The 15,130-nt window shown below is 34.3% G+C and overlaps 1 protein-coding gene across 1 annotated transcript in view; it reads left to right on the plus strand.

Annotated features, from left to right (window-relative positions):
* The window catches only part of LOC149771948 (carbonic anhydrase 14-like), an 83,864-nt gene extending 72,054 nt beyond the window's left edge, over positions 1-11,810 (plus strand). The window contains exon 13 of the mRNA XM_089948042.1: positions 11,338-11,810. Coding sequence (XP_089804168.1) covers positions 11,338-11,571 — 234 coding nt within the window. The 3' untranslated portion in view covers positions 11,572-11,810. The remainder of the gene's footprint in view (positions 1-11,337) is intronic.
* The last annotated feature ends 3,320 nt before the right edge of the window (positions 11,811-15,130 follow it).

Below are 15,130 nucleotides of genomic sequence, written 5' to 3' on the forward strand. Positions count from 1 at the left end.
ATTTCTGTCATTTCCATGGTTTTCTTCTGGTCCTCTCTAACCTTATTTCTGTCATTTCCATGGTTTTCTTTTGGTCCTCTCTAACCTTATTTCTGTCATTTCCATGGTTTTCTTCTGGTCCTCTTAAACCTTATTTCTGTCATTTCCATGGTTTTCTTTTTGTCCTCTCTAACCTTATTTCTGTCATTTCCATGGTTTTCTTTTGGTCCTCTCTAACCTTATTTCTGTCATTTCCATGGTTTTCTTCTGGTCCTCTCTAACCTTATTTCTGTCATTTCCATGGTTTTCTTCTGGTCCTCTTAAACCTTATTTCTGTCATTTCCATGGTTTTCTTTTGGTCCTCTCTAACCTTATTTCTGTCATTTCCATGGTTTTCTTTTGGTCCTCTCTAACCTTATTTCTGTCATTTCCATGGTTTTCTTTTGGTCCTCTCTAACCTTATTTCTGTCATTTCCATGGTTTTCTTTTGGTCCTCTCTAACCTTATTTCTGTCATTTCCATGGTTTTCTTCTGGTCCTCTTAAACCTTATTTCTGTCATTTCCATGGTTTTCTTTTGGTCCTCTCTAACCTTATTTCTGTCATTTCCATGGTTTTCTTTTGGTCCTCTCTAACCTTATTTCTGTCATTTCCATGGTTTTCTTTTGGTCCTCTCTAACCTTATTTCTGTCATTTCCATGGTTTTCTTTTGGTCCTCTCTAACCTTATTTCTGTCATTTCCATGGTTTTCTTTTGGTCCTCTTTAACCTTATTTCTGTCATTTCCATGGTTTTCTTTTGGTCCTCTCTAACCTTATTTCTGTCATTTCCATGGTTTTCTTTTGGTCCTCTCTAACCTTATTTCTGTCATTTCCATGGTTTTCTTTTGGTCCTCTTTAACCTTATTTCTGTCATTTCCATGGTTTTCTTCTGGTCCTCTCTAACCTTATTTCTGTCATTTCCATGGTTTTCTTTTGGTCCTCTCTAACCTTATTTCTGTCATTTCCATGGTTTTCTTTTGGTCCTCTCTAACCTTATTTCTGTCATTTCCATGGTTTTCTTTTGGTCCTCTCTAACCTTATTTCTGTCATTTCCATGGTTTTCTTCTGGTCCTCTCTAACCTTATTTCTGTCATTTCCATGGTTTTCTTTTTGTCCTCTCTAACCTTATTTCTGTCATTTCCATGGTTTTCTTTTGGTCCTCTCTAACCTTATTTCTGTCATTTCCATGGTTTTCTTTTGGTCCTCTCTAACCTTATTTCTGTCATTTCCATGGTTTTCTTCTGGTCCTCTTAAACCTTATTGCTGTCATTTTGATCCCTAGTGAAAATGTAACTGAAATGTCATTATTTTACAAAAGTATGGTATTTCACCAAATTTCAGTGAAATTTGACTGAGATTTTGCAAATCTTTCTGACAAAATCAGTGAGATTTGTGATTGAGATATTGTAAGTTTCATGTAAAAAATATCACTGAGCTACAGTACTTCACTGATAAAAAAAACTCACCTTTATTTCATGTTAATTTATTGTTTGCATCTTGTATATTTTGAATGACTTGCAGAAAGAGTTTTATTTCCAATTTCTGATAGCTCTAATTTTATTTACCATTTTTTAGACAATAACTTCTTTCCACAATTTTTCTTAAGTTTCTTTTTTTATAAATTTAATTGGGTTTTTAACTGCTCTCTGACAACAAGGTTGTTTTTGGTTTTAAAGTAGAATTCCATTTTTCTTCTGACCTGAATTTGATTTTCCTGGATATGGACCTTTTTTGTCTTCTCTGAGCCAGTTTTCAAATAATGGTCTGTTAGGTCCTTTTCCTCAACAGTCCTTATTGTACTATTTCTTTGTACATTATTTATCAGATGATCACTGTAACAAGCTTTCTGATTGGTCAAAACTTTGTACTTGGCCAATGAATCTTTACGTAATGGAAACTGATAGGAATGAGCATGCCTGCCAAGCATGGAGTTTTGAATTTTCCATCAGGACATAGACAAACAAAATTTGAATAACAGTTAAAAAAATGTGTATAAATAAGAGTGGCTTGAATGCAAAGTCGATGTAAACTTAATTGGCCAATTTGCATGAAAACTGAATGCCAGGACTAGAATATTCCGATTTTTGTCATAAAGATTTGAACTATTACTAATGCTATAGTAGCATCATACATGCTAAATAAGAAGGGACTGAACCAGATTTGGAAGTTCACAATTACAGACTGATTCCCTGCCAGAATTTAAGGAGGGACAAGGTAAAGATCTCAGGTAGAGAAGTGATGACATTGTTGTCAGATACCCATGTCTATCAAAGATGGTCATATCTTTGCAGAGTTGTTTTCATCATGGCCCACAAACAGAATCATCCTTCAGTGATGTGCATGGTATTAACTATTATTGTTCCTGTTAGCAAAATATTCTAATTGTGTAAGAATTCGAGGAAAAACATTGTAATAGTATCATAATAAACATTCTCGATGGCTGCTTATGGATTGAGGGCTCATTCAACTTCAAGCAATCACAACAGCATCAACAGTTTGTACATTAAAAAGTCCAATCTACAGTACAACTTCTGTGTCTCATGTATGTCATAAAAGATGTATATTTTTATTTCATTTATATTGTAATATTACCGTGGTTAATAAAGTGCTATGTAAATTGTACCCATTATTTCTTTTGAAGCCTTTTGAAACGTCTGTTAAAAATTACTAAAATTTCATTACAATAGTCTGAATTTCACTATTTCAATAAAATTGTATTGGTAATTTAATGCTATTGTGGTGAAAGGTTTGGAAAACATTTTAGAGAAATGTCACAAGAACTTCAGTGAAATCTCAACAAAATCTCAAACGTTTCATCACAATTTCAGTGAAATCTCAACAAAATGTCAGCGAAATTTTAGTGAAATCTCATTAATTGTTTGACTAAAACATTTAGTGAAATTTTATTTAATTTTTGCTGAAAAACTATTGAATATTAACTGAAATTTCAGTCAAATTTTTTGCCAGGATGGTTTTGTTTTGGTCATGTTAAATCTTATTGCTGTCATTGCCATGGTTTTTGTTTTGGTCATGCTAAATGTTGTTGCTGTCATATCCAAGGTTTTGTTTCAGTCATGCTAAATCCTATTGCTGTCATTTCCATGGTTTTGTTTTGGTATTGATAAAGCTTATTGCCATGGTTTTGTTTTTTCATGCTAAATCTTATTGCTGTCATTTCCATGGTTTTGCTTTGGTCATGCTAAATGTTGTTGCTCTCATATCCATGGTTTTGTTTTCATCATGCTAAATCTTATTGCTGTCATTTCCATGGTTTTGTTTTGGTATTGATTAAACTTATTGCTGTCATTTCCAAGGTTTTGTTTTGGTATTGATAAAGCTTATTACCATGGTTTTGTTTTTTCATGCTAAATCTTATTGCTGTCATTTCCATGGTTTTGCTTTGGTCATGCTAAATGTTGTTGCTCTCATATCCATGGTTTTGTTTTCATCATGCTAAATCTTATTGCTGTCAATTCCATGGTTTTGTTTTGGTCATACTAAATCATATTGCTGTCATTTCCAAGGTTTTGTTTTAGTATTGATTAAACTTATTGCTGTCATTTCCATGGTTTTGCTTTGGTCATGCTAACTGTTGTTGCTGTCATTTCCATGGTTTTGTTTTGGTCATGCTAAATTAAATTTTATTGCTGTCATTTCCATGGTTTTGTTTTGGTCATGCTAAATCCTATTGCTGTCATTTCCAAGGTTTTGTTTTAGTATTGATTAAACTTATTGCTGTCATTTCTAAGGTTTTGGTTCAGTCATGCTAAATCCTATTGCAGTCAATTCCATGGTTTTCTTTTGGTCATGCTAAATCCTATTGCTGTCGTTTCCATGGTTTTGTTTTAGTATTGATTAAACTTATTGCTGTCATTTCCAAGGTTTTGTTTTGGTCATGCTAACTGTTGTTGCTGTCATTTCCATGGTTTTGTTTTGGTCATGCTAAATTAAATTTTATTGCTGTGATTTCCATGGTTTTGCTTTGGTCATGCTAAATCCTATTGCTGTCATTTCCATGGTTTTGTTTTAGTATTGATTAAACTTATTGCTGTCATTTCCAAGGTTTTGTTTTGGTAATGCTTAATCTTATTGCTGTCATTTCCAAGGTTTTGTTTTGGTTGTGCTAAATGTTGTTGCTGTCATTTCCAAGGTTTTTTGATTTGGTCAAGCTAATTCTTATTGCTGTCGTTTCCTTGGTTTTGTTTTGGTCATGCTAAATTGTATTGCTGTCATTTCCATGGTTTTGCTTTGTTCATGCTAAATCTTACTACTATAATTTCCATGGTTTTGTTTTGGTATTGATTAAGCTTATTGCTGTCAATTCCAAGGTTCTGTTTTGGTCATTCTAAATCTTATTGCTGTCATTTCCATGGTTTTGTTTTGGTCATGCTAAATCTTATTGCTGTCATTTCCATGGTTTTGCTTTGGTCATGCTAAATCTTACTCCTATCATTTCCATGGTTTTGTTTTGGTATTGATTAAGCTTATTGCTGTCAATTCCAAGGTTTTGTTTTGGTCATGCTAAATCTTAATGATGTCATTTCCATGGTTTTGTTTTGGTCATGCTAAATCTTATTGCTGTCATTTCCATGGTTTTGCTTTGGTCATGCTAAATCTTACTGCTATCATTTCCATGGTTTTGTTTAGGTATTGATTAAGCTTATTGCTGTCATTTCCATGATTTTGTTTGATATTGATAAAACTTATGTCTGTCATTTCCATGGTTTTGTTTTGTATTTATTACGTGTATTGTTTTCATTTCCATGGTTTGGTTTTGGTACTGATTAAGCTTATTGCTGTCATTTCTATGGGTTTTGTTTGTTATTAAGCTTATTGGTGTTATTTATATGGTTTTGTTCTGGTACTGATTACACTTACGGCTGTCATTTCCATGCTTTTGTTGTGGTATTGATAAAGTTTATTGCTGTTATTTCCATGGTTTTGTTTTGGTATTGTTTAAGCTTATTGCTGTCATTTCTATGGGGTTTGTTTGGTATTGATAAAGCTTATTGCTGTCATTTCCATGGTTTTGTTTTGGTCATGCTAAATCCTATTGCTGTCATTTCCAAGGTTTTGTTTTAGTATTGATTAAACTTATTGCTGTCATTTCTAAGGTTTTGGTTCAGTCATGCAAAATCCTATTGCAGTCAATTCCATGGTTTTCTTTTGGTCATGCTAAATCCTATTGCTGTCATTTCCATGGTTTTGTTTTAGTATTGATTAAACTTATTGCTGTCATTTCCAAGGTTTTGTTTTGGTCATGCTAACTGTTGTTGCTGTCATTTCCATGGTTTTGTTTTGGTCATGCTAAATTAAATTTTATTGCTGTCATTTCCATGGTTTTGCTTTGGTCATGCTAAATCCTATTGCTGTCATTTCCATGGTTTTGTTTTAGTATTGATTAAACTTATTGCTGTCATTTCCAAGGTTTTGTTTTGGTAATGCTTAATCTTATTGCTGTCATTTCCAAGGTTTTGTTTTGGTTGTGCTAAATGTTGTTGCTGTCATTTCCAAGGTTTTTTGATTTGGTCAAGCTAATTCTTATTGCTGTCGTTTCCTTGGTTTTGTTTTGGTCATGCTAAATTGTATTGCTGTCATTTCCATGGTTTTGCTTTGTTCATGCTAAATCTTACTACTATAATTTCCATGGTTTTGTTTTGGTATTGATTAAGCTTATTGCTGTCAATTCCAAGGTTCTGTTTTGGTCATTCTAAATCTTATTGCTGTCATTTCCATGGTTTTGTTTTGGTCATGCTAAATCTTATTGCTGTCATTTCCATGGTTTTGCTTTGGTCATGCTAAATCTTACTCCTATCATTTCCATGGTTTTGTTTTGGTATTGATTAAGCTTATTGCTGTCAATTCCAAGGTTTTGTTTTGGTCATGCTAAATCTTAATGATGTCATTTCCATGGTTTTGTTTTGGTCATGCTAAATCTTATTGCTGTCATTTCCATGGTTTTGCTTTGGTCATGCTAAATCTTACTGCTATCATTTCCATGGTTTTGTTTAGGTATTGATTAAGCTTATTGCTGTCATTTCCATGATTTTGTTTGATATTGATAAAACTTATGTCTGTCATTTCCATGGTTTTGTTTTGTATTTATTACGTGTATTGTTTTCATTTCCATGGTTTGGTTTTGGTACTGATTAAGCTTATTGCTGTCATTTCTATGGGTTTTGTTTGTTATTAAGCTTATTGGTGTTATTTATATGGTTTTGTTCTGGTACTGATTACACTTACGGCTGTCATTTCCATGCTTTTGTTGTGGTATTGATAAAGTTTATTGCTGTTATTTCCATGGTTTTGTTTTGGTATTGTTTAAGCTTATTGCTGTCATTTCTATGGGGTTTGTTTGGTATTGATAAAGCTTATTGCTGTCATTTCCATGGTTTTGTTTTGGTATTGATAAAGCTTATTGCCGTCATTTCTATGGGGTTTGTTTGGTATTGATAAAGCTTGTTGCTGTCATTTCTATGGGGTTTGTTTGGCATTGATAAAGCTTGTGGCTGTCATTTCTATGGGTTTTTTTGGTATTGATAAAGCTTATTGCTGTCATTTCTACGGGGTTTGTTTGGTATTGATAAAGCTTATTGCTGTCATTTCTATGGGGTTTTTTGGTATTGATAAAGCTTGTTGCTGTCATTTATATGGGGTTTGTTTGGTATTGATAAAGCTTGTTGCTGTCATTTCCATGGTTTTGTTTTGGTATTGATAAAGCTTATTGCTGTCATTTCTATGGGGTTTGTTTGGTATTGATAAAGCTTGTTGCTGTCATTTCTATTGGGTTTGTTTGGTATTGATAAAGCTTGTTGCTGTCATTTCTATGGGGTTTGTTTGGTATTGATAAAGCTTGTTGCTGTCATTTCTATGGGGTCTTTTTTGGTATTGATAAAGCTTATTGCTGTCATTTCTATGGGGTTTGTTTGGTATTGATAAAGCTTATTGCTGTCATTTCCATGGTTTTGTTTTGGTATTGATAAAGCTTATTGCTGTCATTTCTATGGGGTTTGTTTGGTATTGATAAAGCTTGTTGCTGTCATTTCTATGAGGTTTGTTTGGTATTGATAAAGCTTGTTGCTGTCATTTCCATGGTTTTGTTTTGGTATTGATAAAGCTTATTGCTGTCATTTCTATGGGGTTTGTTTGGTATTGATAAAGCTTGCTGCTGTCATTTCTATGGGGTTTGTTTGGTATTGATAAAGCTTGTTACTGTCATTTATATGGGGTTTGTTTGGTATTGATAAAGCTTGTTGCTGTCATTTCTATGGGGTTTGTTTGGTATGGATAAAGCTTGTTGCTGTCATTTCTATGGGGTTTGTTTGGTATTGATAAAGCTTGTTGCTGTCATTTCTATGGGGTTTGTTTGGTATTGATAAAGCTTGTTGCTGTCATTTCTATGGGGTTTGTTTGGTATTGATAAAGCTTGTTGCTGTCATTTCCATGGTTTTGTTTTGGTATTGATTAAGCTTATTGCTGTCATTTCCATGGTTTTGTTTTGGTATTGATAAAGCTTGTTGCTGTCATTTCTATGGGGTTTGTTTGGTATTGATAAAGCTTGTTGCTGTCATTTACATGGTTTTGTTTTGGTATTGATTAAGCTTATTGCTGTCATTTACATGGTTTTGTTTTGGTATTGATAAAGCTTGTTGCTGTCATTTCTATGGGGTTTGTTTGGTATTGATAAAGCTTATTGCTGTCATTTCTATGGGGTTTGTTTGGTATTGATAAAGCTTATTGCTGTCATTTCTATGGGGTTTGTTTGGTATTAATAAAGCCTATTGATGTCATTTCCATGGTTTTGTTTTCGTATTGATTAAGCTTATTGCTGTCATTTCCATGGTTTTGTTTTGGTATTGATAAAGCTTGTTGCTGTCATTTCTATGGGGTTTGTTTGGTATTGATAAAGCTTGTTGCTGTCATTTCTATGAGGTTTGTTTAGTATTGATAAAGCTTGTTGCTGTCATTTCCATGGTTTTGTTTTGGTATTGATAAAGCTTATTGCTGTCATTTCTATTGGGTTTGTTTGGTATTGATAAAGCTTGCTGCTGTCATTTCTATGGGGTTTGTTTGGTATTGATAAAGCTTGTTACTGTCATTTCTATGGGGTTTGTTTGGTATTGATAAAGCTTGTTGCTGTCATTTCTATGGGGTTTGTTTGGTATGGATAAAGCTTGTTGCTGTCATTTCTATGGGGTTTGTTTGGTATTGATAAAGCTTGTTGCTGTCATTTCTATGGGGTTTGTTTGGTATTGATAAAGCTTGTTGCTGTCATTTCTATGGGGTTTGTTTGGTATTGATAAAGCTTGTTGCTGTCATTTCTATGGGGTTTGTTTGGTATTGATAAAGCTTGTTGCTGTCATTTCTATTGGGTTTGTTTGGTATTGATAAAGCTTGTTGCTGTCATTTCTATGGGGTTTGTTTGGTATTGATAAAGCTTGTTGCTGTCATTTCTATGGGGTCTTTTTTGGTATTGATAAAGCTTGTTGCTGTCATTTCCATGGTTTTGTTTTGGTATTGATTAAGCTTATTGCTGTCATTTCCATGGTTTTGTTTTGGTATTGATAAAGCTTGTTGCTGTCATTTCTATGGGGTTTGTTTGGTATTGATAAAGCTTATTGCTGTCATTTCTATGGGGTTTGTTTGGTATTGATAAAGCTTATTGCTGTCATTTCCATGGTTTTGTTTTGGTATTGATTAAGCTTATTGCTGTCATTTCCATGATTTTGTTTGGTATTGATAAAACTTATGTCTGTCATTTCCATGGTTTTGTTTGGTATTTATTATGTGTATTGTTTTCATTTCCATGTTTTGGTTTTGGTACTGATTAGGCTTATTGCTGTCATTTCCATGGGTTTTGTTTGTTATTAAGCTTATTGGTGTTATTTATATGATTTTGTTCTGGTATTGATTACACTTACAGCTGTCATTTCCATGCTTTTGTTGTGGTATTGATAAAGTTTATTGCTGTTATTTCCATGGTTTTGTTTTGGTATTGTTTAAGCTTATTGCTGTCATTTCTATGGGGTTTGTTTGGTATTGATAAAGCTTATTGCTGTCATTTCCATGGTTTTGTTTTGGTATTGACAAAGCTTATTGCCGTCATTTTTATGGGGTTTGTTTGGTATTGATAAAGCTTATTGCTGTCATTTCTATGGGGTTTGTTTGGTATTGATAAAGCTTGTTGCTGTCATTTCTATGGGTTTTTTTTGGTATTGATAAAGCTTATTGCTGTCATTTCTATGGGGTTTTTTTGGTATTGATAAAGCTTGTTGTTGTCATTTCTATGGGGTTTGTTTGGTATTGATAAAGCTTGTTGCTGTCATTTCTATGGGGTTTTTTTGGTATTGATAAAGCTTATTGCCGTCATTTCTATGGGTTTTTTTTGGTATTGATAAAGCTTGTTGCTGTCATTTCTATGGGGTTTGTTTGGTATTGATAAAGCTTGTTGCTGTCATTTCTATGGGGTTTGTTTGGTATTGATAAAGCTTGTTGCTGTCCTTTCCATGGTTTTGTTTTGGTATTGATAAAGCTTATTGCTGTCATTTCTATTGGGTTTGTTTGGTATTGATAAACCTTGTTGCTGTAATTTCTATGGGGTTTGTTTGGTATTGATAAAGCTTATTGCTGTCATTTCTATGGGGTTTGTTTGGTATTGATAAAGCTTATTGCTGTCATTTCCATAGTTTTGTTTTGGTATTGATAAAGCTTATTGCTGTCATTTCTATGGGGTTTGTTTGGTATTGATAAAGCTTGTTGCTGTCATTTCTATGGGGTTTGTTTGGTATTGATAAAGCTTGTTGCTGTCATTTCTATGGGTTTTTTTTGGTATTGATAAAGGTTGTTGCTGTCATTTCTATGGGGTTTGTTTGGTATTGATAAAGCTTGTTGCTGTCATTTCTATGGGGTTTGTTTGGTATTGATAAAGCTTGTTGCTGTCATTTACATGGTTTTGTTTTGGTATTGATTAAGCTTATTGCTGTCATTTACATGGTTTTGTTTTGGTATTGATAAAGCTTGTTGCTGTCATTTCTATGGGGTTTGTTTGGTATTGATAAAGCTTATTGCTGTCATTTCTATGGGGTTTGTTTGGTATTGATAAAGCTTATTGCTGTCATTTCTATGGGGTTTGTTTGGTATTAATAAAGCCTATTGATGTCATTTCCATGGTTTTGTTTTCGTATTGATTAAGCTTATTGCTGTCATTTCCATGGTTTTGTTTTGGTATTGATAAAGCTTGTTGCTGTCATTTCTATGGGGTTTGTTTGGTATTGATAAAGCTTGTTGCTGTCATTTCTATGAGGTTTGTTTAGTATTGATAAAGCTTGTTGCTGTCATTTCCATGGTTTTGTTTTGGTATTGATAAAGCTTATTGCTGTCATTTCTATGGGGTTTGTTTGGTATTGATAAAGCTTGCTGCTGTCATTTCTATGGGGTTTGTTTGGTATTGATAAAGCTTGTTACTGTCATTTCTATGGGGTTTGTTTGGTATTGATAAAGCTTGTTGCTGTCATTTCTATGGGGTTTGTTTGGTATTGATAAAGCTTGTTGCTGTCATTTCTATTGGGTTTGTTTGGTATTGATAAAGCTTATTGCTGTCATTTCTATGGGGTTTGTTTGGTATTGATAAAGTTATTGCTGTCATTTCCATGGTTTTGTTTTGGTATTGATAAAGCTTATTGCTGTCATTTCTATGGGTTTTGTTTGGTATTGATAAAGCCTATTGCTGTCATTTCTATGGGGTTTGTTTGGTATTGATAAAACTTGTTGCTGTCATTTCTATGGGGTTTGTTTGGTATTGATAAAGCTTGTTGCTGTCATTTCTATGGGGTTTGTTTGGTATTGATAAAGCTTGTTGCTGTCATTTCTATGGGGTTTGTTTGGTATTAATAAAGCCTATTGATGTCATTTCCATGGTTTTGTTTTGGTATTGATTAAGCTTATTGCTGTCATTTCCATGGTTTTGTTTTGGTATTGATAAAGCTTGTTGCTGTCATTTCTATGGGGTTTGTTTGGTATTGATAAAGCTTGTTGCTGTCATTTTGGTATTGATTAAGCTTATTGCTGTAAGATGTTTATTGTGTTGTAGCATATTCATATATTGTAATGTATTGATTGTATTGTAATGTATTGATTTTATTGTAGTATATTGATTGTATTGTGGTGTATTGATTTTTATTGCAATGTATTGATTGTATTGTAGCATATTGATTATATTGTGATTTATTGATTGTATTTTATGTATTAATTGTATTGTAGCATATTCATGTATTATAATATATTGATTGTATCTAAACCCTAGTCTTGATTTCATTCACAGCTCAAAGAATTTCGGAAACTTCACCACATTGAGAAGCCATCAGTACCTGTGACCTATGGCACTATAAACAACAACTATAGACCAGTTCAGAGGCTAAACAGCAGACAGGTCCTCAAAAACTTCCAGTTCTCACTCAAAAACTTCAATTTTTCAGCTGCTTCCAGAACGTTATCTGCAGGAACCATGCTGTCTGTAGTGATAGGCATCTGCTTTCTTATAACTAGGATTCATTGAACATCAAGTCACGTAAAGGATCATGCCCGACATTGAAAACATGTATGAACTAGTCAGCTTTAGAAAGATGATTATCCAACTTCTGATCAGTATGAATGTTGACTGCGTTATTTGGCAGTTCTTGTTTTTCCACAACGAATGTTTTTGAAACCAATAGAACATATATATCCTTAAAATGCATGATTAAAATTTATCAACAGAAGTAATATATATATATATATATATATATATATATATATATATATATATATATATATATATATATATATATATATATAATTTCATATATATTTTTATGTTGGAAAATACTGTATATATATATTGATGTTTAAGTCAATTCCAACTGCAAACATTGACCAAGATCTGCTATCACATAATGCTCAATAGTTGGGGTCTGTACTGTTTGACTGATTCCTCATTACAAGCTGTAGAGACCCAGATCTGCCAGCACATTATGTGATGCCAGATCTTGGCATTTGCAGTTTGATTCAACCAGTAAGTGACTACAGACAACAGTACACAACTTTTTAAAAACAACCTATCTTAAAATACCAGCAACCCAGTATGATATTAGTTTCATGGAAGTCATCTTTCAAACTGTGGCAGGCCTTTGAAATAAATTTAGTTGGTTGTAAGCATGGTTCTAAGATTTGCACTGGGAAAGTTTTTAATGGAGATAAAATGTGGTATTTTGAAATAGGCAAGACCTACTTGCTGGACATGTGTTTCTATTGGTGTTGCATGACATCATAGAGATGAGACACATTGTATCTTGTGAATGTTCTTTGTCTTTATAAATTAATGTTACAGAGCAGGAAGCCAGATTTAATGAATCTGTCATTATTTGGAGATGTTTAACAGTGTATCAGTCCAGTGACCATGAAAATGACTATGGCAAGCATAAATAATGGCAGATACTCTAGGCACTTCCAGTCCCACTGTGTTCAGTATGCTAGGGGTATAGCATTGTGTAACTTGCTTTAAATATGTGAATTAGCTAAACAGTATGTGAATTATCTAAACAGTAAGTCAATTATCTAAACAGTTTGCTAGGAGTATAGCATTATGTAACTTGCTTCAAATATGTGAATTATCTAAACAGTTTGCTTGCTATTAATTATAAACTCTGCATATTGAAAACCCCAGAAAGAACCACCGACCCACGAGAAGCTACTGGCAAGCTTTCTCACATACCCACATTAGCCGAATCCAAGACTTGAACCCATGCAGACAGTGGTGAGATGGCAGTGATCCATAATGGAGAGCGCTTTAGACCACTTGGCCATTCAGGGCCCCACAGTGAATGGTCAACAAGCCAACATATTATGTCCTAGTATACAGTGAATGGTCAACAAGCCACCATATTAAGTCCTAGTATACAGTGAATGGTCCACAAGCTACTATATTAAGTCCTAGTATACAGTGAATGGTCCACAAGCCACTATAGTAAGTCCTAGTATACAGTGACTGGTCCACAAGCCACTATATTAAGTCCTATTACACAGTGAATGGTCCACAAGCCACTATATTAAGTCCTAGTATACAGTGAATGGTCCACAAGCCACTATAGTAAGTCCTAGTATACAGTGAATGGTTCACAAGCCACTATATTAAGTTCTAGTATGCAGTGAATGGTCCACAAGTCACTATATTAAGTCCTAGTATACAGTGAATGGTCCACAAGCTTCTATATTAAGTCCTAGTATACAGTGAATGGTCCACAAGCCACTATATTAAGTTCTAGTGTACAGTGAATGGTCCACAAGTCACTATATTAAGTCCTAGTATACGGTGAATGGTCCACAAGCCACTATATTAAGTTCTAGTATACAGTGAATGGTCCACAAGCCACTATATTAAGTTCTAGTATACAGTGAATGGTCCACCAGTCACTATATTAAGTCCTAGTTTACAGTGAATGGACCACAAGCCACTGTAGTAAGTCCTATTATGTAGTGAATGGTCAACAAGACATGCTTGGTATAACTATAATGTTACAAAACTGTAAGTGTAGTATCATTAAACTGGCAGGTGACAGTCAGTCATTCCCATGGTGTACAGATATCTTATAAACTTGTGTTTGACAAGATCACCTGAATGTACAAGGGCACTTATAATTCATTCCTACAGATCTGGATGAGTGGAACTGATGATAAAATAAACAAACTTTGAACCTTGTCATTTTGTTAAAAACAGAAATTAAGCAAGTCTTTTAACAATTGGATATTGTGATTGTTTAAAACAAATTATATCTGGTATCTTATATATTCAGAATAAATAGAATTTGGCCATGACCTGGTCTTTATACTCCGATTGTTTGTTTGCAGTAGATGACCAAGTCTTCGTACTCCGATTGTTTGTTGCAAGTCTTCGTACTCTGATTGCTTGTTTGCAGTAGATGACCAAGTCTTCGTACTCCGATTGTTTGTTTGCAGTAGATGACCAAGTCTTCGTACTCTGATTGTTTGTTGCAAGTCTTCGTACTCTGATTGCTTGTTTGCAGTAGATGACCAGGTCTTCGTACTCCGATTGTTTGTTTGCAGTAGATGACCAAGTCTTCGTACTCCGATTGTTTGTTGCAAGTCTTCGTACTCTGATTGTTTGTTTGAGTAGATGACCAAGTCTTCATACTCCGATTGTTTGTTGCAAGTCTTCGTACTCTGATTGCTTGTTTGCAGTAGATGACCAAGTCTTCGTACTCTGATTGCTTGTTTGCAGTAGATGACCAAGTCTTCGTACTCCGATTGTTTGTTGCAAGTCTTCGTACTCTGATTGTTTGTTTGAGTAGATGACCAAGTCTTCATACTCCGATTGTTTGTTGCAAGTCTTCGTACTCTGATTGCTTGTTTGCAGTAGATGACCAAGTCTTCGTACTCTGATTGCTTGTTTGCAGTAGATGACCAAGTCTTCGTACTCCGATTGCTTGTTGCAAGTCTTCGTACTCTGATTGCTTGTTTGCAGTAGATGACCAAGTCTTCATACTCCGATTGGTTGTTGCAAGTCTTCGTACTCTGATTGCTTGTTTGCAGTAGATGACCAAGTCTTCGTACTCCGATTGTTTGTTGCAAGTCTTCATACTCTGATTGCTTGTTTGCAGTAGATGACCAAGTCTTCGTACTCCGATTGTTTGTTGCAAGTCTTCGTACTCTGATTGCTTGTTTGCAGTAGATGACCAAGTCTTCGTACTCCGATTGTTTGTTGCAAGTCTTCGTACTCTGATTGCTTGTTTGCAGTAGATGACCAAGTCTTCGTACTCCGATTGTTTGTTGCAAGTCTTCGTACTCTGATTGCTTGTTTGCAGTAGATGACCAAGTCTTCGTACTCCGATTGTTTGTTGCAAGTCTTCGTACTCTGATTGCTTGTTTGCAGTAGATGACCAAGTCTTCGTACTCCGATTGTTTGTTGCAAGTCTTCGTACTCTGATTGCTTGTTTGCAGTAGATGACCAAGTCTTCATACTCCGATTGTTTGTTTGAGTAGATGACCAAGTCTTCGTACTCCAATTGTTTGTTTGAGTAGATGACCAAGTCTTCGTACTCCAATTGTTTGTTTGAGTAGAT

The sequence above is a fragment of the Sinohyriopsis cumingii genome, unplaced genomic scaffold, assembly GCF_028554795.1.
Source record: "Sinohyriopsis cumingii isolate HCF-2022 unplaced genomic scaffold, ASM2855479v2 utg001554l, whole genome shotgun sequence".
Classification (NCBI taxonomy): Eukaryota; Metazoa; Mollusca; class Bivalvia; order Unionida; family Unionidae; genus Sinohyriopsis; species Sinohyriopsis cumingii.